Source organism: Chlorocebus sabaeus, chromosome 21 (genome assembly GCF_047675955.1).
Source record: "Chlorocebus sabaeus isolate Y175 chromosome 21, mChlSab1.0.hap1, whole genome shotgun sequence".
NCBI classification, from domain to species: Eukaryota; Metazoa; Chordata; class Mammalia; order Primates; family Cercopithecidae; genus Chlorocebus; species Chlorocebus sabaeus.
The window spans coordinates 38264487-38290395 of record NC_132924.1 but is presented as its reverse complement, the minus strand read 5'-3'; the positions used below and the strand labels follow the sequence as shown (position 1 = coordinate 38290395).

General features: G+C 42.2%; 1 protein-coding gene and 2 pseudogenes across 4 annotated transcripts in view; 1 reads left to right on the top strand and 2 right to left on the bottom strand.

Annotated features, from left to right (window-relative positions):
* Positions 1–604: 604 nt before the first annotated feature.
* LOC119626193 (dual specificity protein kinase CLK2 pseudogene) lies at positions 605–1266 on the bottom strand (annotated as a pseudogene).
* Positions 1250–1786, bottom strand: LOC119626194 (dual specificity protein kinase CLK2 pseudogene; annotated as a pseudogene).
* Positions 1787–11922: 10136 nt separating this feature from the next.
* Positions 11923–25909, top strand: part of CCDC126 (coiled-coil domain containing 126) — a 41359-nt gene continuing 27372 nt past the window's right edge. Inside the window, exons 1-3 of one of the 4 annotated variants that reach the window (XM_007981880.3) lie at positions 11923–12149; positions 12512–12596; positions 25521–25903. In XM_007981880.3, the coding sequence (XP_007980071.1) occupies positions 25666–25903 (238 nt within the window). In that variant the 5' untranslated portion in view covers positions 11923–12149; positions 12512–12596; positions 25521–25665. Of the gene's footprint in view, positions 12153–12511; positions 12597–24748; positions 24821–25520; positions 25904–25909 lie in introns of those variants that run through there. The other 3 variants (XM_038004744.2, XM_038004745.2, XM_073009058.1) reach the window with 3 other exon arrangements.

Below are 25909 nucleotides of genomic sequence, written 5' to 3'. Positions count from 1 at the left end.
TTTTTTTGGGTCAAATGAAGTACGTTATTTCATTTCACAAAATTCCTTATAAAACTTTACAAAATTCCTTATAAAACATGGGGTAGATGCCACCTGGTTACCTCACTCGGCGCCCATCCAACTCCCTTTGAGGGGGCAGATGAGGGTGGAAAGTGTGTGAATGAAATAGCATTATGTACAAGGCAGGGGTTGAAGTGATAGGTACAAGTTCTTTCATATTTACTATATTTCACATATTCACAGGTATACAGAAAACCAGGAGGAAGGAGTGAACTCTGGTCCTGTTCTCTTTTATAAAAAAAGGACCAGTGTCCTGGACTGGACACCCACTGCTATAAAAGATGCAGGGGGGCGCAGGGCCTGATGGTCACAGACTGATATACCGACTGGAGTCTCATAACTTGTTAGGTGGCTCAGCCCAAAGGCAGGCAAAGAAAGGATGCTGAAGGGCTTCACCTAAGGTCAACCGCTTAGCTGGTTCATACTCTAGCATGCTTTCCATCAGATTGAAGAGCTGGTGGTGTTCCTCTGCCTCTGAGGTCAGATACTGCCGCAGTGGTTTGCAGTTCTCACAAACATAGTGCCCAGCTGATGTGTTCTCATCTCAATCCAGGCGACCCCAGTAAAAATGTTTCTGCTTTCTTGTCTTTCGGATCATCCAGGAAGGGGTAGGACCCAAGATCGTTTCCATCATGGCTAGATGCTCTCTGTTGTCATGGATCTGGAAGAGGGTGAAGCGCACACAGTACTCAAAGAAGATGCAGCCTATACTCCACACATCACAAGGCTGTGACCAGCCCAACTCAAGGATGACCTCTGGTGCTCGGTAATGGCGAGTGGAGACAATGGTGCTATCATGCTTATGGTCAAAGGTGGCACTGCCAAAGTCTCCCACCCGCACAGCTGTGCTCTTCACACTGTGCTCATCTTGCTTCTTCTCTAGGTTGTAGGTGAGCTCATAGTCTGAATTCACAAACAGAATATTTTCAGGTTTGAGGTCTGTATGCGTCAGCTTGTTATCATGGAGGAACTTGACAGCCTGGCACAGCTGGAAGGCCATGTGGCACACTTGGTAGATGGGGTAGGGCAGGTAGTTGTTGTCTTTGAGGAAATCGAAGGTGCTAAGGCCCAGAAGCTCAAAGGAGATGCACACGTGGCCATGGTAGTCAAACCAGTCAAACATCTGGACACAGAGGTTCTCGTTGTCAGAGTCTTTCTCGTTGATCTTCTCCAGCACGTTGATCTCAAGTCAAGCTGCTTCCTTACACTTCTCCACATTTTTAACGATCTTCAGGGCAACTCGAGTCCCACCCCTGCGATGGTCAACACATTGTACAACTCGGCCGAAGGTCCCCCTTCCTAAAGTGCTAACGATTTCATATCGCTCTTGTAGCCAGTCCCCGACGTGGTAGATGAGGCGGCCCTCAGCGTGGTCCTCTACACGCTTGGCTTTCCGGTGGCTGTGCTGCGAAGATGAGCGGCTAAATGTCCGGCTGCGCCTCCTCCGGACATGGTCACTGTCCTCTCGCCGCCGCCGTCGTGTCCGGTTATTACCACTTGACCAGGAGCGACTTCTTCGTCGCTTATGTTTTCGGCTCCGATAGTGTTCACGGTGACTCCCCCGGCTGCCTCGCTCTGAGGGATGGTACCCTCGAGGATGAGGCACCGTTCTGGCGGCGAGGCCCGCGCGCGTGGCCCGCAGGAAGTCCATGATGGCGGCGGCACCGCGGCCGGAGTCCCGGCACCCCAGCGGCGACGAAGTGCTGCTCCACCCCGCAACCCGAGACCCTGGGACCTCCCGCCCCATTCTCGGGCTCCGCTTCAGTCCTGCCCGCCTCTGCTTAACTGTCGGCCTGTTTCTAGTATTGGCGTTTTCAAAAACTCTGATGTAACAATCAGTAGTCCTGGGTATCTGGGTTCACTTTGGGGATTGCTAAAGCAGCATATTCTTCATAGGAACCGAATAACTGATTTAAGGTGAAGGAAGTAAAAACAATTTATGTAAAGTTGTTTTTTTTCTTTAAACTTTTGGAAGCACTCTGCAAAATATATTTAGAAGCCGAATTACCATGGAATAGGTAATTTGGCCATAATTTGACTTAGCACATTGTGGAAAAGAATAGGGGAAATCATCAGGCGGAGTCACTAAACTCTGAAGCTCCCAGGGGATCAGCTTTAGAGCCCTCAGTAAATTATCTGGGAGGGAGAATATGCAAACAATAAGAAAAATAAACTTAGTACAGTACTTTATTTTCAAAGTACTTTTCTACATATTTCAGGTCCAAAAAATGTTATGTAGACAAATTGTTTGGGTACCACCCCCCTCCCTTCTCGGTGCCCTTTCAACAAACCCCACCCTCTCCCCAAAGTCTTCCTCCTGTTCAAAGGCATTCTTGACAGTTAGATAAATGAATAATCCTGAAATCGGATTCATATTTTAGGAGACTGATCTCAGCTCAGTATTCTCTCCTATCACACCTGTGGTTTGCTGCTGTCCGTTTTACCTCTTCCCCCACCACACAGATGGGGTCTTGCTCTGTCGCCAAAGCTGAACACCGTGGCTCACGTGTGTAATCCCAGAACTTTGGGAGGCTGAGGTGGGTGGATCACTTTAAACCAGGAGATCAAGACCAGCCTGGGCAACATGGTGAAACCCCGTCTTTACTAAAAAAATACAAAAAATTGGCTGAGCATGATGGTGTTCACTTGTAGTCCCACGTGATCAGGAAGCTGGGGTGGGAGGATGGCTTGGGTCTGGCAAGTTGAGGCTACAAGTGAGCTGAAATCACACCACTGCACTCCAGCCTAGGTGACAGAATGAGACCCTGTCTCAAAAAAAAAAAAAAAAAAAAAGAAAAAAAAGAAAAGAAAAAAAAAATACGGAAGTAGGAAAAAAAAAAAGTGTGTGTGTGTGTGTGTGTGTGTGTGTGTGTGTGTATATATATATATGGAAGTAGGTACTCCAATTCCAATTTTTTCTCCCAGTTCAGTTTCTCTTTTCCTCAGAGACAACCATTAACCTCTGGAAAGGTTATTTTTTCTTGTTACCATGATATTCTGAGCTTGCCTTTTAGGAATAGACTACTTTCTCCCCTATTATGGCATTGAGGAAGGTGACACTTTTCTATCTGGGGCCTGATACGAGTTGGCTGTGGTTATTCTCCTTGATTCCAGAAAGGAATGGCTTCAACTCTGATTGAATTAATTTGAGCAACTAATTATGTTCTTCTGATTTTAGGTCTTTCTTTGACAGATGAGTGGGTGGAGTTTGGCAATACCTCCCATTACTTCTAGGAAAATGGTTTCTAAAGTGAAAAGTGCTATACAAGATCATAACAATTATTATTATTATTATTATTATTATTTTCATGTCTTGAACCTTCTAAATTAATATACTCTTGTCTACCAAGGTGTGGAATACTATGGAAGTAACAGAAAATCTTGAAAGTTACATGAATCGTTAGACAGCGACCAGGAAAACCTCTGTCAGAGAGCCAAACAACATGTATTAAATATATACAGTGTCCAGAGATTTGTGTACTGGGGTTAGCAGAAAAATTCATTCATTCACACTTAATCTTAGCCAAAAGGCTGAGAAGTGATAATTCATTCACAATGTTTTTTGGTTTTTGTTTGCGTGTGTGCGTGTTTTTTTTTTTGTTTGTTTGTTTCTATTGCTCAGGCTGGAGTGCAGTGGCGCGATCTCGGCTCACTGCAACCTCTGCCTCCCGGGTTCAAGCAATTCTCCTGCTTCAGCCTCCTGAATAGTTGGGATTACAGGCACCGCCACCATGCCCAGCTAATTTTTGTATCTTAGTAGAGACTGGGTTTCGCCATGTTGACGAGGCTGGTCTTGAACTCCTGACCTCAAGTGATCCGCCTGCCTTGGCCTCCCAACATGCTGGGATTACAGGTGTGAGCCATCATGCCTGGCTATTCACAATGTATTTATTTATTTATTTTTATTTATTTTTTTTGAGAGGAGTCTCGCTCTGTCGCCCAGGCTGGAGTGCAGTGGCGCGATCTTGGCTCACTGCAAGCTCCGCCTCCTGGGTTCACACCATTCTCCTGCCTCAGCCTCCCCAGCAGCTGGACTACAGGCGCACGCTGCCATGCCCAGCTAATTTTTTGTATTTTTAGTAGAGATGGGGTTTCACCGTGTTAGCCAGGATGGTCTCAATCTCCTGACCTTGTGATCCGCCCGCCTCAGCCTCCTAAAGTGCTGGGATTACAAGTGTGAGCCACCGTGCCTGGCCATGATGTATTTATTGAGTGCTACTACAAGTGTTTGGAAACAGTGAATAGTGAGGTGTTTAGAATCAAATATAGGCCATTGGCTTAACATACATACTTTAGCATAAAGGACCATTTCATGAGTTACTTGCTTCAGTGTCTTTCTTTAATGCTTTAGTGTGCTTACAATGATAATAGTGGATGCAGAACCTGTGGATACAGAGAGCCAACTACAAGACTTGAGCATCTGCAGATTCTGTTATCCTATGGAGTCCTGGAATCAGTCCCCCATGGATACCAAGGGATGGCGGTACTGTGGAAACTGTACACATCAGCTCACATTCTCATTGTAATCCTCACAATATCTTTTTGATGTACTCTTATTACTGACACTTTGCAGATGGGAAACGGAGGCTTAGAGAGGCTATGGAACTTGCCCAAGGTTACACAGTTGTAGCGCTTGGAATTGAATGAAGGCAATCTGACTCCAGACCTCTACTCTTTATTTTTTAAACTGGGAAACATAACACATACATGGAAAAATGCATAAACAATAAATATATAATCTAATGAGTTATTACAAAGCCCACAGCAGTGTAACTACCACCCATACCAAGGAATAGAAGATTTGTAGCATTCCAACCCTATTAGCTCTTCACACTCTCAAATCCCTCCTCACAGGACTCCTTTGGTCTCAGAGGTAGCCACTAATCTCCCTTTCATGATGATCAATTCCTTGCTTTTCTTTATAATTTTAACACCTAAGTATACATTCTTTTTTTCCTGTTTTTGAACCTTACAAAAATGGAATAACACAGTATATATTATTTTGTGAATAGTTTCATTTTCTTAATAATTAAGTTTTTAGGATTCATCTATATTGTCGAATGTAGCTTGTTCCTATTTCCAAACTGCTGTATGAGTTTACTTTCCCTATGGCAAAGTATGAGAATTACCATTGCTCCACTGTGGTCAACATTTGTAATCGTCAATCTTTTTCGGTTTTAGCCATTCTGGTGGGTGGCATGTTATTCTCTCATTGTGATTTAAATTTTCTTGTCCTCATATGAGGTTGATGCTTTTTCATGTTTATTGGTTATTTGGATTTCTTCCTTAGTTAAGAGCCTGTTCAGCTCTTTTTCTTTTTCTTTTATTTTCTTTCTTTTTTTCTTTTTTGAGACAGAGTCTCACTCTGTCGTACAGGCTGGAGTGCAGTGGCATGATCTTGGCTCATTGCAACCTCTGCTTCAGGCACGCATCAGCACATTGGGCTAGTTTTTGTATTTTTAGTAGAGACAGGGTTTTGCCATGTTGCCCAGGCTGGTCTCGAACTCCTGGTCTCAAGTGATTTGCCGACCTCGGCCTCCCAAAATGCTGGGATTACAGGTGTGAGCCACCGTGCTCAGCCTCAACTCTTTTTCTTATGATTATAGTTCTTTATATATTCTAGATACAAGACCTTTCTTGGTTATACATGTTGTAAATTAACTTCATACCTTCCTTCTTTCTCTTCTCTTCTCTTCTATTCTCTCCTCTCCTCTTTCTCTCTTTCTCCCTTCCTCTTTCTTTCTCTCTCCTTCCTTCCTTCATCCCTCCCTCCCTCCCTCCCTCCCTCACTCTCTCTCTCCCTTCCTTCCTTCTTTCCTTCCTTCCTTCCTTCCTTCCTTCCTTCCTTCCTTCCTTCCTTCCTTCCTTCCTTCTTTCTTTCTTTCTTTCTTTCTTTCTTTCTTTCTTTCTTTCTTTCTTTCTTTCTTTCTTTCTTTCTTTCTTTCTTTTCTTTCTTTCTTTCTTTCTTTCTTTCTTTCTTTCTTTCTTTCTTTCTTTCTTTCTTTCTTTCTTTCTTTCTTTCTTTCTTTCTTTCTTTCTTTCTTTCTTTCTTTCTTTTCTTTCTTTCTTTCTTTTGATGGAGTTTCACTCTTATCACCCAGGCTGGAGTACAATGGCATAACCTCAGCTCACTGCAACCTTTGCCTCCCAGGTTCAAGCAATCCTTGTGCCTCAGCCTCCTGAGTAACTGGGATTACAGGCGCCCGCCACCACACCCGGTTAATTTCTGTATTTTTAGTAGAGATGGGGTTTTACCATGTTGGCCAGGCTGGTCTCAAACTCCTGGCCTCAGGTGATCCACCCACTTCAGCCTCCCAAAATGCTGGGGTTATAGGAGTGAGCAACCGCGTCTGGCCCATGTTGTAAATTTCTTAATCATCTGTGAGGCTTGCCTTTTAACTCCTTTAATGGTGTATAATTTGATAAAACCAAGTCTTAAGGTTTTTTTTTTGTTTTTTTGTTTTTTTTGGAAGGACAGAGTCTTGCTCAGTCACCCAGGTTGGAGTGCAATGGTGTGATCTCGGTTCACTGCAACCTCTGCCTCCTGGGTTCAAGCGATTCTCCTGCCTCAGCCTCCTGAGTAGCTGGGATTACAGGCACCTGCCATCATGCCTGGCTAATTTTTGTATTTTTATAGAGCTGGGTTTCACCATGTTGGCCAGGCTAGTCTTGAACTCCTGACCTCAGGTGATCCGCCTGCCTTGGCCTCCCTAAGTGCTGGGATTACAGGTGTGAGCCACTGCACTTGGCTGTCTTAATGTTAATGTGGTCAAATTTATCTATTTTCCTATTATAGGTAGTGCTTTTTGGATTAGTTTAAAAAGTCTATCCCCTTACCCTTGAGATCAACATACTGTTATATTATCTTTAAAAACAATAAAAGCATTATTCCTTTTTTTTTTCTTCTTACGTTAAAGTCTGCTTCTACATAGCTTCATTCTTCTGACTTTAATATTTATGTCTCAGCTGGGCATCATGACTCACACCTGTAACCCAGCACTTTGGGAGACTGAGGCAGGAGTTTGAGACCAGCCTGGACAACACAGCAAGATCCCGTCTGTTTAAAAAAACTACTCGGGCTTGGTGGCACATGCTTGTAGTCCTAGCTGCTTGGGAGGGTTGCTTGAGCCCAGGAGTTTGAGGCTGCAGTAAGCTATGATCACTTCAGTCTGGGCAACAAAGCGAGACCCTGTCTCTTAGAAAAAAAAAAAAGTGTCTGTTAGCCATCTGAAATTGACTTTTGTGTATAATGTGAAGAGTCCAATTTCATTTCTTTTCCAAATAGAGCACTATTTGTTCCAGCACCATTTAATCATTGAAAACTGTTCTTTAGGTGTTGCTTTGCATTGCCAGGCTAGTCTCAAACTCCTGAGCCCAAGTGATCCTCCTGTCTCAGCCTCCCAAATAGCTGGATTTACAGGTGTGCACCACCACACCCAGATCCCTGGGCTCTCTATTCTGTACTACTGGTAGATTTGTCTATTCTTGATCTCCTTCCACACTGCCTTAATTACTATGAAAGTTGACAGTATCAAAATGGAATCACTTGTGTAAAAAACCCCAAAACACCCTGAGAAATACAGCCAGGAAAGCTAAGAAGAGAGCGTTTTCACACTTGCATGCCTGATAACAAAATTACCACAGAAGACTCCAGAAAATCACAACATTAACTATGGTCATTGTAAACTTACACAAAACGTACTTCTATGAGGATATCTGCTCAGCAACTGTCTGTCTAACCTCAGACTGGAGCCACCCTTGTTATTATAGATTATTGTAGGCAAGGATAATAATTTCAAAACAATTATGTAATGCCCCTAAATTTTCCTGTAAAAACCTTTGTCTTCCTTTACCTCCTTGAATACACACATAGTTTACTGTGGCATGTGTATTCCCATTGCAATGCCCTATTCCCAAATAAACATATTTTTCTTTTAGAGAGCCTCTCTCTGTTATTTAGGTTGACATAAATGGTGCCAGAAACAGGACCTGAAAAAAGATCACTATCACAAGGAATTGGCAGTTCTTGAATCTGGTGCCGTACTCATTTAAGCCATTTCAGTTCTCTGCTTCCATGGCTCACTTTTTCTACCCTGATGAGTCTTCTCTAATACCACGCCTCCTTCTTTATGGTAGAAGCTCTTGACTTTATTTGGGGTCTGATTTGAATAAGGCAACCCTAAATAAAGGACTTTACATCCCTCCTGGGATTAAACAAAGACTTTTTGTATTTTCTGGTAAGTCTTTTCTGATTTCTACACAATTTCCATTCTGTCTGTGAGGCATGTCTTTTCTGATGAATTTACTTTTGGTCTGCGTGACTACTTTAATATTTTGTCTGATCCACATGCCTGGGTTAAAATTTTTTTATGAACACTCTTGGTTTTATTTTGGTTACGTACAACTGATTTAGCTCTTTTCCCTTGCTTGTTTCTGAAAATCTTCTGAGAACAAAAATAAACATTCTTTTAGAATGGACACATTCTAAATGATGGACACAGGATGGCTAAATAAAAGCCACTAGAGTGGTTGCTACCATCAAATACATTGGTCCAAACTTCTGACATTCTAACAAGATTGATAATTTTCTTTGCTCTTGAGAGATTGATAAGTAATGTAATGAGGTTTTCCTAATTTCTTTTCTTTTTTTTCTTTCCCTTTTTGTTCTTCTTCTTTTTTTTTTCTTTTCTTTTTTTTTTTTTTTTTTAGAAACAGAGACTTACTCTGTCTCCCTGACTGGAGGTCAGTGATGCAGTCATAGATCATTGCAGCCTTGAACCCCTAGGCTCAAGTAGCTAGGACTAGGGGTGCATGCCACCATGCCCAGCTACTTTTGTTTTGTTTTATTTTGTTTTGTAGAGACGGTGTTTCACTCTGTTGCTCAGGCTTCTCAAACTCCTGGCCTCAAGAGATCCTCCTGCCTTAGCCTCCCAAAGTGTCAAGATTACAAGTGTGAGCCACTGTACTCTGCCTAGGATTTTCAAACATTAAGGCATGCCAAGTTTTCTGGGACTCCAGCTACATTTGATGGCTCATTCTCATGCACACTTAAAAAACTGATGGGTTTATGAAACTGTTACAACAGGTCTCACTTAATCCTCTATGGTAATTTCATTTATTCAGCTGGTTAAGCCTAATTCATGGCTCAAAACTACTAAGCAAACTGAGATTATCATTTTACTTTATATTTTTCCTTTTTTAAAATTTAGCCTGTAATCCCAGCACTTTGGGAGGCCGAGACAGGCGGATCATGAGGTCAGGAGATCGAGACCATCCTGGCTAACACGGTGAAACCCCTTCTCTACTAAAAAATACAAAAAACTAGCCGGGCGAGGTGGCGGGAACCTGTAGTCCCAGCTACTCAGGAGGCTGAGGCAGGAGAATGGCGTAAACCCGGGAGGCGGAGCTTGCAGTGAGCTGAGATCCAGCCACTGCACTCCAGTCTGGGTGACAGAGCGAGACTTCGTCTCCAAAAAAAAAAAAAAAATTTGTATGTTACTTGTTAAATTTTTGCAGAAGTATAGGTCTTAACAAAATAATGCTGGGCCAGCACTTTGAGATGACAGCAAAAGACTATAGACCTTAATAATAAACTCCAGGTAGACTTAGCCTGAGAGTCATTTTCTTCAAACCTCCCTTATTGCCTAAATGTGGCTAAATGGTTTTTGACACTGACTCCTCATCACCAATCACTCCCCACAATGTGGGAAGAAACCAGCAACCAGGCCTCCAGGGACATCAGAATGTAACTACAAAATGACTGATCAGTGATGCATTCTGAGAAAGATCTTGATCGAAAAAGGGAAATGTGAAAATTGTCAGAATCAAACTGGAGTCACTTGTGTGAAAAAACAAAACACCATGACAGAGCTGGGGAAGGCTAAGAAGGGAAGGCTTTCACACGTGTATGCCTGATACTAAACTATTGCAAAAGACTTTGCAAAAACCACAGCCGTACACAAAGACCACTGCAACCTTACACAACAAGTACTTCTGTGTACTTTCTGTACACAACACAACCTTACACAACAAGTACTTCTGTGTATCTTTCCAGCAACTGCCTGTTCAACCTAGAACTGGAGTCACCCTTATTATTGATCTTTGTAGCCAAGCACAATAATTTCAAAGCAATTATTTAATCTTTCTTATTTTTTCTTTGTCTTCCTTTACCTCCCTGAATACACACAGAGTTTACTGTGGCATGTGTATTCCTATTGTAACGCCCTATTCTCAAATGAATGTCTTTTTCTTTTAGAGGTCCTACTATTTAGATTGACAGCTTTAAAATAAAGCTTGTTTTTGTTTTGTTTTGTTTTTGAGGAAGAGTCTTGCTGTTGCCCGAGTGCAGTGGCACAATTATGGCTCACTGCAGCCTCCACCTCCTGGCCTCAAAGTGATCCTCCTGAGTAGCTGGGACTATAGGTGCATGCCACCACAACTGACATTTTTTTTTTTTTTTTGGTGGGGGTAGAGATGGGATTTTGCCATGTTGCCCAGGCTGGTCTTGAACTCTAGCCTCAAGCAATCCACTTGCCTCAGCCTCCCAAAGTGCTGGGATTATAGGCATGGGCCACCATGCCTACTCTATAATAAAGCTTGTTATCTGGTAGCACAAGTTATCCTCCTCCCACTCCTTCTCTTTTTTTTTTTTTCTTCCTCCTCTTCTTCATGAATGCTTGTCTTTGCTCTTCCATAGCATTTTAAATTAGCTTGTCAAGTTTCTCACACATACACAGAAATTTATTGAGATTTTGTTGGGAATTGCACTGGCTCTGTAGGTAGGTTTGGAGAGACTGGCGTTTTTCAGTATTGACTCTTCCAATCTATGAACATGTTATATCTTTATTTAGGTCTTCTTCAGGGTCTTTCAATGTTTTTTTCAGGCAGGTTTTGCATTTCTTTGATCGATTTATCCCTAGGTACTTGATATTTGTTTGGAGCTGTTGTAAATGGTATCTTTAAAAAAATTATCTTTTTTACTGGCATATATAAATAACTATTAATTTTTTAAAATATGATTTTTGTATCTATTAACCTTGTTAAACTCTTTTATTGTTAACAGTTTATCTGCAGATTGTTTTGAAGTGCCATAAACATAATTTTTTTTGTTTTTTTTGAGACGGAGTTCTGCTCTTGTCGTCTAGGCTGGAGTGTAGTGGTGCGATATCAGCTCACTGCAACCTCCGCCTCCTGGGTTCAAGCAATTCTCCCACCTTAGCCCCCCGAGAGGCTGGAATTACAGGCGTCCGCCACCTCGCCCGGCTAAGTTCGTATCTGTAGTAGAGACGGGGTTTCACCATGTTGGCCAGGCTGGTCTCGAATTCCCGTCCTCAGGTGATCCTCCCATCTTGGCCTCTCAAAGTGCTGGGATTACAGGCATGAGCCAACGGTGCCCGGCCTCCACGTACATAATTATATCATCTATGAAAAAATAATTTTGTTTCTTCCTATTTAATCTTCAATCCTTTCATTTTTCTTGCCTCACTCCACTGGCTAAGGCCTTAGGCTGCAATGATGGGTATTCTCATCTGTAGCACACTTAATCATCATTAAGCTTTCCCAGCCTCAGGTCAACAGTATTGGGAGGTTGGTTTCTCACTGGAGGGTCGGGAATAAGATGCCAGAGCACTTCTTCCAGAGCCTGCAGCGAGTTAAGGCCGAGGGTATGCCTCTGGCCGGCTCATCTTCCAACGCAGAAGAGCCCGCCGCCCCTCTCTGGTTGCCGCGCAACGGCGTCGTTCTGATACAGGGTAGGTGCAGGGCGGCTGGAAGCACGTGTCGCCGCTTCCTCATTCTGAGACTACATCCCCCACAATGCTGCGCGCTGTGGGCTGCTAGCCCCCGAGTGCGGGAAGGGCCGGCCGGGAGGCGGAGCGGAAGCCGAGTGCGAGGGACAAGCGGAGTAAAATCTCCACAAGCTGGGAACAAACCTCGTTCCGACTCCCACCCCCCGGCCTTTCTCCAGCCCGATCTGGAGGCTGCTTCGCCAGTGCGGGACGCAGCTGACGCCCGCTTATCAGCTCTCGCTGCGTCGCCCCGGCTCAGAAGCTCCGTGACGGCGGCGACCGTGACGGGAAGCCCGCGGCAAGGTAGTGAGTAGGGGGCGAGTCCGCCAGCCGGGCCCGCACCTCTAGCGCAGCCCCTCCGCCTCGGCGGCCGCTCCTCCCCCGCCGCGCCCCCGTCCCCGGTCCCCGCCCAGCTAGGGCCGCTGCCGCGGAAACCCGGCTTAGGAACGGGCCGGCAGCCTCCGGCCGCGGCCGGGAAGGCTCTTTGTCCCTTTCTTTGGGCCGTGCCTCTGCCCCTCCGCGTCTGACAGCCGCGGTCCCTTGGCCCGAACGGGGAACCGAGCGTGGCTGGGGCTGCGCGAGTCGAGCGGGGCGGGCTCGGTCCGGAGCTGTGGGATGGAGAGTCCGGGCGGCACCGCACTCACTTCTTTTTCTGTTTTTGACAGCTCAGTTCTCTTCTACTTTGGGAGAGAGAGAAAGTCAGATGCCCCTTTTAAACTCCCTCTTCAAAACTCATCTCCTGGGTGACTGGTAAGGATGAACTTAAACTGCCGTGTTGATTGTTGACTGTGGCGGTAATGAGAATGGCTCAGCCAGCGAGCGTTCGAATCCTTCCTGGGTTTCTCTCACTGCCTGCCTTGGTGATCTTGGTTACTTAAAGGCTCTAAGCCTGAGTTTTCTCATCCATCAAAACACACACCTTTACGTTGTTAGAATTAAGAATATAGACCTATAACGTCATTAGTACTTCATTTGATGAAAAGATCCTTTGTGATACTTTATTAGCTATGACTGAAGTGACCGAAGTGGCCTCTGGACTTGAGTTTTGTGCTTTTCTTTTCTTTCTTTCTTTTTTTTTTTTTCTGAGATGGAGGCTCGCTCTGCAAGAGCTCACTGCAAGCTCCGCCTCCCGGGTTCACGCCATTCTCCTGCCTCAGCCTCCCGAGAAGCTGGGACTACAGGCGCCCACCACCACTCCCGGCTAATTTTTTTGTATGTTTAGTAGAGACGGGGTTTCACCGTGTTCACTAAGATGGTCTCGATCTGCTGACCTCGTGATCTGCCCGCCTAACGGCGGCCTCCCAAAGTGCTGGGATTACAGGCGTGAGCCACCGCGTCCGGCGCTTCTCTTTTTTTAGTCATTAATACCTGGGTTTTGTGTTCTTCACTTTATCTTAAACCTAACGAAAGGCTTCGTTAACATATGCCGTCTTCCTAATTTCTGCTGTTTTGAGATGGCTGAGACTGTTCTTAGGAAATTGATGACTCTGCTTTTCTGTGGGTCAGCTTTAGAGATGCAAGTATTTATTCACCTCTCCCCTCCCCGTCAGTTGTGTCCTTTGGGGATCTTTAGAGGCGCTTAAGTGTTTGTTTCAAGTCAGTGTAGGCATCCAGGTATTCTACAGTCCTGCCTCTGGGCTTCACCATGTTTACCCTGGGTCAACTTTTTTCTACTTCTGTCTGCATCTTCTCACTGATTAATAATTTCCCCAGTTTGGGATTTGTGTTTTTTTACAAGTTGTAGTTTTTGTTCACAAGACACCCTGAGTGAATGCAATAAATTCCGTCAGGAATGACTTGATAATTTCACATTAGTCCCTTTTCAGTTTCAGTTCTTGCACTATTTTCTCCTGAATTTTACTGACGTTGGTTATGAATTTTTCTTCAAGGAAATCTCTGTGATCCTTAGTTGAAGTTTATTTTTCACTTAAAATGTCTGCTCTGTACTTCTTTGAGTTCAAACACTATTACACAATATGTGCAATAACAATCCTGAGTAAATGCTGTTTTAAAACACGCAGTTGTAGGGGGAAAAAGCCAGTGGGCCTGATGAATTGCTGGTGTTATTTCTTTAGTGACAGATTAATTTTTAAAATATATATGAGGAAGAAAAGGAGAAATCTAATGATGTATTTTATAAGCATAACAGAGAGCCAAAGAATAAATAAGTGGAAAACTTACTTAAACGGTGGAAAACTTACTTAAACTGTGGAAAAAGGCATATGCACATAAAATTTCTGACTCACTCTAAAACGTGTTGCGAAAATACTTGTTTTGAGGAAAATGTTTCTATGTTGGTGTTATTTAGTGCAGTGTAGGACAGACAGTAATGGCTATGGAAATAGGAGTCCTTAGTGTTGTCCTTGCACTGTCACTATCTGTGAAACCTTAGATTACTTTGTGGTCCTCAATTTCCTCATCTCTAAAATAGTGAATTCGTCTGATTCCAAGGACTTTTCTAGCTCAGACTTTCAATGGTAAAGATTTTTAGAGGTTTTTTAAAATGCATAAACAAAATTGGTGTAAACCCTTTTAGTCATTTGTGTTCTTAGTGTTTCTTCCTGCTTCAGGTGATATAATTCTTTCAAACTACCTTGAAGGAGGGAATACATATGAGACAACAAGAAAGCTGCCAGAAATCAGAATCTCTACTGGCCAGTTATCACTCTGTCATGAGCTGCACAGTTTCTCTGCATTTTTGACATGCTTTGTTCTCTTTCTCCCTACTCTGTATCTTTTGCTCATAGCCTCTATACCTATTGTGCCTGATTCTTCATGACTTTACCTGTCAATCCCCTCACCCAACTTTATTATTTTCATGACTTCTCCTTCAGCTCCTTCTGCCAACTGCCTGGTTTTCCCTGGGGCCTCTTTGTTTGAGGCCAGAGATTCTAGCCTAGTTGGCTGTGGAACGGGAGGTGGGGTCATGTGGCACAAAACATGATTGGCCAAGGCTGTGACAGGTCAAGCTCTGTGATTAAAGTATCTGGTGCTGCATAGTGTGTGTCTATGTATATGTATATATATAGGGTTTTTTTTTTTTTTTTTTTGAGACAGAGTCTTGCTCTGTCACCCAGGCTGGAGTGCAGTGGTGCTGGCTCACTGCAACCTCTGCTTGTTGGGTTCAAGCAATTCTTGTACCTCGTGCCCAGCTAATCTTTGTAGTTTTAGTAGAGACAGGGTCTTACCATGTTGGTCAGGCTGGTCTTGAACTTCTGACCTCAAGTGATCTGCCTGTGTTGGCTTCCCAAATGGTGGGATTACAGGTGTGAGCCATGGAGCCCAGCCTGCATAGTTTATTTTATTGTACATTTTAGTTTAGTTAGTTTGGTTTGAGACAGCCTTGCTCTGTCACCCAGCTTGGAGTGCAGTGGTGCGATCTTGGCACACTGCAACTTCCACCTCCCGGGTTCAAGTGATTCTTGTGCCTCAGCCACCCAAGTAACTGAGTTTACAGGCATGCAACACCATGCCTGTCTAATTTTTGTATTTTTAGTAGTGATGGGATTTCACCATGTTGACCAGGCTGGTCTTGAACGCCTGACCTCAAGTGATCTGCCCTCCTCAGCCTCCCAAGGTGCTGAGATGACAGGCATGAGCTACTATGCCAGGCCATATTTTAGATTCAACTGTTACTGTAGCATAATGCTTAGTTTTCTTTTTGCCTTAACATTTTCTGTTTTTATCCCTGCCTCACTGTACCATTTTTCTTTTATCTGTTTTTGTAATATTCAGTGCTGTTGTCTTCTCTTTCGTCTCCCAAATGTGCCATCTAAAAATGATCTGATGTCTTGACACTCATTTCCGTATCTTAGCTGGAATTTTAGTGTAGCTTCTCTCAAGGCAGTGCATTTTAAATCTTAGACCTTATTATGGAGTGAATGGGGCTGTGTTCTGTGTTAATCTGCCCCCCCAACAATATTAACCTCAGGGAGTATTACATAGAGAAAATATTTTAGGAATGCTCCTTTTCCCCTGAAATTACATTCCGGGGTCAAGTCTGTGGAGGACTTTTTTTTGGTTTATTTTGGAGAGAACTATTTGAACCTCTGAGCTGTGGTGAACATACTGTGTCTTTTTGTAGTAAATCTATGCCTCTTTAGCTGAAATTCCTTTGGAGACTAATAGGCAGTAGTTCTTCTAGTACCTTTGGTTGAGTGAAAGCTTCTCTACCTGCTAGTTGTTGCTATTGCTGTTGAAAGTTACTTTAGCTATAGTTATAATGGCACAAAATGTAGAACACTGAATAGATGCAAAAATGAGATTTGAATGAGAGATTATAAGGTAGGATTAGCCATCTATTTGTCTTTTTAATGTTGCTGTTGCTATGTTTGCTTAAAATAAAAGGAAGTACTTCATGACAGATGACAGGGAGTGTGAACTGCAGTATTTTTTTTAACTTTTTTGTTATAATCCATAGTAAGAGATCTTTTTGTATCAAGACTCCATAGATGGCTGGGTATGGTGGTGTGCGCCTGTAGTCAGTCCTAGCTACTAGGGAGGTTGAGGTGGGAGAATCACGTGGGCCCAGGAGTTTGAGTCTGGCCTGGGCGACATAGGTAGATCTCGTCTCAATAATTAAAAAAAAAAAGATTCCATGCGTGTATAACTGTGTCTACATAGGCTGGACTCAGTGGCTCATGCCTGTAATCCCAGCACTTTGGGAAGGTGAGGCAGGAAGATCGCCTGAGCTCAGGAGTTTGAGACCAGCCTGGGCAACATAGTGAGACCTTGTCCCTGCTAAAAATAAAGTTTGACAAACGTGGTGGCACACACCTGTAGTCCCAGCTGCTTAGGAGGCTGAGGCAAGGGTGGAGGACCTCTTGAGTCTGGGAGATCAGGGCTCAGTGAGCTATGGCCACTGCATTCTAGAGCCTGGGCAACAGAGCCAAACCCTATCTCAAACAGCAACAACTGTGTATGCATGCATGTGTCTGTATATGTAAAAATAAACTGGAAATTTCACAAAACAAAATTGGTGTGTACAGTCTACTCTGATGGTTTCTATTTTATCTCGTGTTTTGAAAAAGTGCTTGTTGCAAACTGTTGATTTTGTTCCCTGCTTTTGAAAAACGGTGGAGTCCCGGGCTGAGAGTTTGGATGCCTGATGTTTCTCTGTATGGTTGACTTTGAGTAGTCATTAATTCTCTTTGTGCTTCATTTTTCTTATCTTTATAATGAAGGTGTTCTAGTTTAAATATTTGCTGATTCTTTGTTTGATTTAATTAATTAATTAAATTTTGAGATAGAGTCTCACTCTGTCACCCATAGCTCATTGAAACCTGGTACTCCTGGGCTTGAGTGGTCCTCCTGCCTCACTCTCCAGAGTAGCCGGAACTACAGGTGCGCACCACCATGCCCGGCTAATTTTTAATTTTTTTTTTTTTATAGTGACTGCGTCTTGCAGTGTTGCCCAGGATGGTCTTCTTGTACTTCTGACTTCAAGAAGTCCTCCTACCTCAACCTTGTAAAGTGCTGGAATTACAAGTGTGAACCACCATGCCCAGCCTGTTTTACATTTCTCTGGAAATAATGTTGGACTAAAGACAAGTATATGTCTTTATGTCTCTGGCCAGGGAGAAACCACTGAAAAGTGGCTTAAATGTTTGGCTGTTTACATAGTGTGCTGTTTGGCAAGTGGCATAATAGAGCTTTGAACAGCACTTTTCTCTAAAGATCTTATAAAGTGGAGTAGACATGTTAATGCCTGTAATAAATATAAAAATTTAGAAAAAAAATTTATCCATGTTTGTTTCTCTACTTTTCTGTTTCTTAACAGGGAATATTTTGGAGTTTGAAAAATTGTATTTAAAATACTTAATACGAGTTTTAAGTAAATGCACAGACAGATTGCTACCTAGACCTTATTTCATACCTGATCTTGCCACTGCCTCTTTCAGGTTAGAGAACACCAATAAGAATATATTTTTCTTTGTAAACACCACCATATCAGATCATTACTATTCCTGTATATTACCAACAGTGGAACTGCCATTTTCATAAGACAGGGGAACACAAAGCTTTCTTTGCTTGCGGGTTTCCTTCTGTTCACTTTGTATGATTTCTCCAGACCAGGCCATTTCATGCTGTGCTTTGGGAGCCCTCTCATTCTCATTTGTTTGTATTGAGGAAAATAGAAATAAGGAATTTGTTGCCTGCTCCCAAGATTCTGGTAAAAGAAGAATTCTAAAGGTTTTATTGGAAGGAAATTGGAACCAGACTTTGTACTTCCTCTTCTTTCTCAAATCAGATATTACCCCCTCATTATTCCTTGACCTCACACCTCAGGTATATGTTGCAAGAAACATCACCCTTATTTTTCCTTCATAGCAGTTTATCACAAGCTGAGATAAGTTGTTTGTTGTCCCATTCCTATTAAAATAGTGTCCAGAAAAACAGGAATCCTGTCTTTCATATCTTGCTTTACCTTTCACATCTCTGGTTCCTGGCACATAGTAGGTGCTTTGCTATTGTGAATGAATTAGTGAACAAATGAATGAATAAACCAAGTTATTTCATGTCTTAAATGGAACTGCATGTAGTAAAGGTTGTGTTTTGAGCCTGGGCCTTTATGCACTGCCTCCACCCTCCACCTCCAGTTCTTTTTTCTGGAAATGTGTTATCGCTGTGTTTGCTGATCATGGTGAAGGTCTCTACCTTTAGGAAACTTTGTATTTATCTTTGTTTTACTTCATATGTTTTTATCTTCTAGTTTTTTGCCTGTATAAAAACTAGCATATAAGACTTCCGAAATCCTTCTTGTAGCAACTTTATAATAGTTGGATTTATGTGAATACAGTTTATTTGAAACTTTAAGAGCCAGGTTAATAATTTAGTGAATAGTTGCAATTAGGCATCTTCAGGTTCATTGTCCTAAACTGCCATTACTATTTTCTGGTTACATTCTTTTAAAGCAAAAAAGAACAAAGCTTCGTTTAATACAATTTATTCTGTATTTACAAACACAGTCTTTCTAGTGGAAGTAAGGAAGGTAGTGTGGTGTAGAGAAAACCCTAGACAGTGAGTCAGGACCTGTATTCTGGACCAGTAGGATTTCTGCCATTAACTGATTGTTTCATTTTTAGGCAAGACACTTAACATATCTGGGCTTCAGTTTCTTCATCTGAAATGCGAGGGAAATGGATTAGGTTTCTTCTCAGGTTCTTCCAGTCTAGAAAAGGATAATTGAAGATACTTTACCCCCAAATTTCTATCCTCTGTTCCTCTACCCCAAAACTCATTGCAGGGAGATCACATTGCTGCATGGGAGAAGGTGGGGTTAGGTTTAGGGATGTGTTTTAAAGTAAACATAAGGCATTTTTCAGTGATGGCTGATTGTTCACAAGGCTCTGTGGGGGATGTGGCAGCAGTGTAAGGCTTGTTGTTCTTGCCCATAAGGGACCTGGGACTTAAACAAGGAGACACGGCTTACACACATGCTTGGATGATGTGATGTATCAAATTAATTGGTATGAAGTAACATGCTGTGGGAGTTAGAAGAAGATCAGTGTGGGGTAGAATAAGGTAAGGAGGTTTTGAAATCCTTCTATCTGAGGTAAGATTTAAACAGATATTCTACCTCGTCTCCTTTCAGACTACTTGGAAGATGAACTGTTCTCATCAGCAACATGCTGTTATGTCATCTTTTAGGAGTAGGTAATGCTCCAGTGACTTCATACCAATGACATTTTCATGTTGTCCACAAATTCTGAGTAGAAAATTTCAAGCTTGTAGCCTCCCTGAGAGCTGACTGTTATTAACTGAATGAGAGGATATCAGGAAACATGTAAAGACACATGCTGGGTAAATAAAAATATCATATAAATGTAAGATATAATTATTACTGTTGTATGAAGCAGAAAGAAGACTGGCTGGATTGGAGGAGATATATTTGTGACTGAGTTTGCATGTTAGATTTTAAGTGCAGTGTGAAACTGTTGAAAGGTTTTTAATCAGGAGAATGTGATATGCTTGTGTGTGTGTGTGGGGGGGTAAAAAATACATAATCTAAAATTTATCATTTTAACATTTAAGTGTACAGTTCAGTGACATTAAGTACATTCACATCATTGTGCAACCGTTACTACCATCCATCTCCAGAACTTCTTCATCATCCCCATCTGAAACTCTGTCCCCATTACATCATAACTTTCTATTCTCTTCTTTCACGTTGTAGCATGTATCAGAACATCTTCCTTAGGGCTGAATACTATTCCATTGTATGTAGATGCCACATTTTATTTATCTGTTTATCTATTGATGGACACTTGGATTGTTTCCACCTTTCGGCTGTTATGAATAATGCTGCAGTGAACATTGGCATACACATATCCCTTTGGGTTCCTGCTTTCATTTCTTTTGTGTATATATCCAGAAGTTCAATTACAGATTGTATGATAATCCTGTGTTTAAGTTTTGGAGGAAATGCCATACTGTCTTCCCCAGCAGCCATACCATTTTATGTGCCCACCAGCAGAGCAGAAGAGTTTAAGTTTGTTCACATCCTTGTCAACACTTGTTTTCTTTTTTTTTTTTATGATAGCTATCCTAATGGGTGTGAAGTGGTATTTCATAGTGGTTTTAATGTACATTTCCCTATGATTAATGAGGTTGAGCATTTTTTTTATTGGCAAAATGTCTTCAAATTATGAGTTTTGTTTTTGGAATAATATTTGATTGCTCTGAGAAAAACGGATTGAAGTAGGGTTGGAGAGGAGTCTGGCAAACCACTTGACAAGCAGCTATAGGAATCCACTTGGAGGTGGTGATAGTTGGATCACACTCTGTTGCCCTTCTTCAGGTCTAGTGCTTTACTGATACTTCATTTTAAGGGTGTCCCCTCTCCTTAGTTATTCTACCTTTGTGCCATATAGACTAATTACTTTTGTGATTTCTGCAGTTGGTTGAGAACTTTCTCCTGGGAATCTTTTTTTTTTTTTTTTTTTTTTTTTTGTGGCGGAGTCTCACTCTGTCGCCCAGGCTGCAGTTTCGCTATCTCGGCTCACTGCAAGCTCTGCCTCCCGGGTTCACGCCATTCTCCTGCCTCAGCCTCCAGAGTAGCTGGGACTACAGGCGCCTGTCACCACGCCCAGCTAATTTTTTTTTTGTATTTTTAGTAGAGACAGGGTTTCACCATGTTAGCCGGGATGGTCTCGATCTCCCGACCTCATGATCCGCCCGCCTCGGCCTCCTAAAGTGCAGGGATTACAGGCGTGAGCCACCGTGCTCGGCCTTCTGGGAATCTTAAAAATATTCAAGAATTTATCTTAGGCCAAAATAAGAATGATGATGATGATTTATTGTTTGCCTTAAAAACTCCAGGCCAGGCACAGTGGCTCACGCCTGCCATCCCTTTGAAAAGACTGAGGCAGGAGGATCACGTGAGGCCAGGAGTTCGAGACCAGACTGGGCAATGTAATGAGACCCCTCTAAAAAAAAAAAATACAAAAATTAGCGGGGCATGGTGGTGTGCACCTGTAGTCCCAGGCCATTCAGAGAGCGAAGGTGGGAGGATTGCTTGAGCCCGGGAGGCCGAGGCTGCAGTGAGCTGAGATTGTGCTACTATACTGCTAGTCTGGGCAACACAGCAAGACCCTGTTTCAAAAGCAAAAAACAAAAAACAACTCTAGTTGTTAATTTAGTGAATTTCAAGTTTTGTTTTTTTTTTAAGTGATTAATAGAAAATTAATATAGTGGCTTAGAAATTAAGATTTAAAAGTTTTTAGATTATAGACTGTTTTGATGGAGGAAGTACTCTAATAAAAACTATGCCAGATGGTAGCCATAAGCCCTTGGCCTCAGTGTTGGCCTATCAGGTTTCCAGTTAGTGACTCTGTCCTTATCTCAGTGGCCTTCTGAGGGCTGGGTCAGTACTTGAAACATAAAGAAAACTTGGGGAGGTTCAAAGTGCAAGCTCCTCTGTTGTTTGCAGTTTTGAACATTGCACAGAAAGAAGAGACATTGAATCTTTCCTTTTTTTTCTTTCCTAAGGATTGAGGCTAATAATCATTTTCCTTTCTAATCACTAAATTAAAAGTACATAAGTAAATTACCTTCAGTTGCTAAAGAAGTCAAAACTTCTTATCTTTTTTTTTTTCTTATGTGAAATCACAGACAGTTCTCTGAGAATAGAACAGTGAGTGTATTCATATCGGCCCTGGAGAATAAAGTAATACCAGTGGAAATTGTTTCCTCTTCACTTTACTTCTACTTTTGCCTTATAAATACAGGGCCTAGCCTACCCTGGGGGTAATGACTCAGGTTCCAGCAGTGGTCACCTGTTTTCAATCCCCCTTACCCATTCCTCTTCAAGGTCCTCACGGTGTCAGCTGAAGAATGACAAGGTTCATAAATTTGGAAAGGAGAGCTTTATTTCTTATAAAGGGTTGCAGCCTGCAGGGTGATCATTCTGACAGGCTGGGAAGCATAGCCTCCGGCCAGAAGCCAGAAACAGACACTTGGAGAGAGGGACAAAGGAACAGGAATTTATGCTGAGCAGAGTGGCCGAATACATATTTAATAAGTTAAGGCATCATGAATATTTATGAAAGGAGAAACATGTGCATGCACAATTGAGCTTCATGTAGCTTCCTAGGTCCTGCATATAAAAAAATTGTGGCGTTAGCATGATTCCAGAGTGGAGTTTTCAGCCCTCTGATGTCAAAAGGTAAAGCGGAGGACAGGAAAACCCTTACTGTTCTTCCTCTGTAGACTGGCCAGAACTACTCTGTGGCTGGTGGTCTCTTATCAGGAAGAAATGCTTGTAGGTTGTTTTGTTGAAACTGCAGAATGGAGGGGCAGCAGTCAGGCAGTTGGTTGAGATCAGTGGTGGAGTCTTTTGAAAGGCCTGGTTTCTGTTTAGTCCAAGTTTGTTCAACCTGCGACCCATGGGCCGCATGGGACGGCTTTGAATGCGGCCCAACACAAATTCATAAACTTTCTTAAAACACTGAGTTTTTTTGTGATTTTTAAATTTTTTTAGCTCATCAGCTATTGTTAGTGTTAGTATATTTTATGTGTGGTCAGAACAGTTCTTCCAGTGTGGCCCAGGGAAGCCAAGAGATTGGACACCCCTAATTTAGCCCTTAGAGAATAATGCCTAATGGCATGATGATAATGGCAGTTATCAAGGGAGGGAAGTATAATGAAGTGTATCTGACCGCCCATCCTGTTATAACTGCCTAATGGCGGTTCTAATGGGTTCTCCTTGCCTGATGCCTAGACAGAACCAATTTATCAAGGTGGGAACTGCAATAGAGAAAGAGTTTAATTCATGCAGAACCAGCCGTATGGGAAACCAGAATTTTATTATTACTCAAACCCATCTCACTGAAAACTCAGGGATTGGAGTTTTTAATGATAATTTGGTAGGTAGGGGGTCAGAAAGCGGGGAGTGCTGATTGGTCAGGTTGGAGACAAAATCATAGAATCATGACTCTTCAAAGCTGTCCTCTTGCACTGAGTCATTTCCTAGGTGGGGTCCACAAGACCAGATGAGCCAGTTCATTGATCTGGGCGGTGTCAGCTGAGACATCTGTCTCAAGCACTGATCTTCAGTTTGACAGTAGTGTTATTACCCCCAAGAACAATTTGGGGAGGTTCAGAATTTTGCAGCCTCCAGCTGTGTGACTTCTAAACCTTAATTTCTAATCTTTTCTTTTTTTTTTTTTTGAAATGGAGTTTCACTTTTGTTGTCCAGGCTGAAGTGCAATGATGCAATCTCAGCTCACTGCAACTTCGGCCTCCTGGGTTCAAGCGATTCTTCTGCCTCAGCCTCCTGAGTAGCTGGGATTACAGGCATGCGCCACCACGTCCGGCTAATTTTGTATTTTTAGTAGAGACAGGGTTTCACCATTTTGGTCAGGCTGGTCTTGAACTCCTCACCTCAGGTGATCCACCCACCTCGGCCTCCCGAAGTGCTGGGATTACAAGTGTGAGCCACTACGCCTGGCCAATTTCTAATTTTGTAGCTAATTTATTAGTCCTGCAAAGGTAGTCTAGTCCTCAGACAGGAAGGGGGTTTGTTTTGGGAAAGTTAAACTAAAAACTAAGTTAAACTATAACCTAAGTTCCCGCCAGTGCTGTGGCTTATGCCTCTGATCCCAGCACTTTGGGAGGCTGAGGCAGGTGGATAGCTTGAGCTCAGGTGTTTGAGACCAGCTTGGCAACATGGCAAAGGCCCTTCTCTACAAAGAAATTAGCCAGGTGTGGTGGCGTGTTCCTGTGGTCCCAGCTACTTGGGAGGCTGAGGTCAGCGGATAGCTTGAGCCTGGGAGGTGGAGGCTGCAGTGAGCTGAGATTGCACCACTGTACTCCAGGCTGAGTGACAGAGTGAGACCCTGTCTTTAAAAATCAATCAATAAATAAATTTTTAAAAAAGTTCTTAAGGATTGTTTTCAGTAAGCTGCGAAATATCTTTGTGAAATGCACTGTTCTGACTCAAGATACATTTCTACCTAAAGAATTCTGCTCCGTTTGATGTAGTCAAAGAGTTTTTTCACTGGACACTTTGGTGATTCACACCTTTCTTTCTCTCCTGGTTTTTCTAGATTCTGTGATTGTTAACACCTTTCTGTGTTTTAAAAACCTGAAGTATAACCTTTTAATTTTTTCTTAAATTACATAAATGCATACCTTTCTCATTTGAAATCTGAAATTGTAAATTTGGAAATATAGAGAAATGTTCCAACCTGTTTGTTTATTTGTTTTTGAGACAGGGTCTTGCTCTGTCACCCATGCTGCAGTACAGTGGAATGATCGTGGCTCACTGTACCCTTGACCTCTCAGTGGGCTCAAGCAATCCTGCCGCCCCAGCTTCCTGGGTAGCTGGGACTATAGGCGCATGCCACCATGCCTGGCTAATTTTTAGAATTTTTGTATAGAGATGAGGTCTTCCTGTGTTGATCAGACTGGTCTCAAACTCCTGGGCTCTAGGGATACTCCCACCTATGCCTCCCAAAGTGTTGGGCTTGCAGGTAAGCCACTGCCCCTGGTCTCTTAAGTGTTTTAGTACCTGCCATTAAATAGTCATCATTCTTTATGTCTGGCATATTTTTGTATGATATAAACTTGGAAATTGTAACTTATTTTTAATCTTAGATTGCATCTTAGATTGGATGCTTCCTGAGGTTACCTTATTCCCATTAGTAATAATTTCTAGTGGCATTTTCAAATGTTGGCACACTCTGTTTATATTGTGGGAATTCTTTTTAGAAAGGCATTTTGATTTTCCAGTCCTTTTTCTTTCCTACTTCCTCACTTTCATTTTGATGTTTTTTCTTTTTTCTTTCTTTCTTTTTTTTTTTTTTTGAGGAAGAATAGCTTTTAGGCATTTAGGTTGGTGACATGTTTGAATAGACTGAGATCTCCTATATATCTCATTATAATGTCCATGGTTTTAGTTACAAATGAGAAACCATTTGAAGAGTTTTATGACCATGGTTGCGGTTTTTTCAGGTATTTTCAATGAATTGACATTTGTTTCTAGTTTAAACTTTGAAAAGATACGTAAGTGAGACTGGTAAAAGACTAGAAAGCTTACTTAGTGGTGGAGAAAGTTGTCAAATATATATGATATAGTTCCAAATAAAAATTATAGAATATTTTCTTTGTAGTTGTCTGTTCTGTTACTGATACAGATTAAGACTAATACTGTTTTTCTTCTTAATTTTACAGAGTTAATAGAGTGGATACAACCTTTCTGAAGATGAAGAATATACAATATTGAGGAGATTTTTTTCTTTTTTCTTTCAAGTTTTGATTTGTGGCTTGTCTCAAGTTACCACTTTTCAGTCAAGTCTGTTTGTTTGCTTCTTCAGAAATGTTTTTTACAATCTCGAGAAAAAATATGTCCCAGAAATTGAGTTTACTGTTGCTTGTATTTGGACTCATTTGGGGATTGATGTTACTCCACTATACTTTTCAACAACCAAGACATCAAAGCAGTGTCAAGTTACGTGAGCAAATACTAGACTTAAGCAAAAGATATGTTAAAGCTCTAGCAGAGGAAAATAAGAACACAGTGGATGTCGAGAATGGTGCTTCTATGGCAGGATATGGTAAGA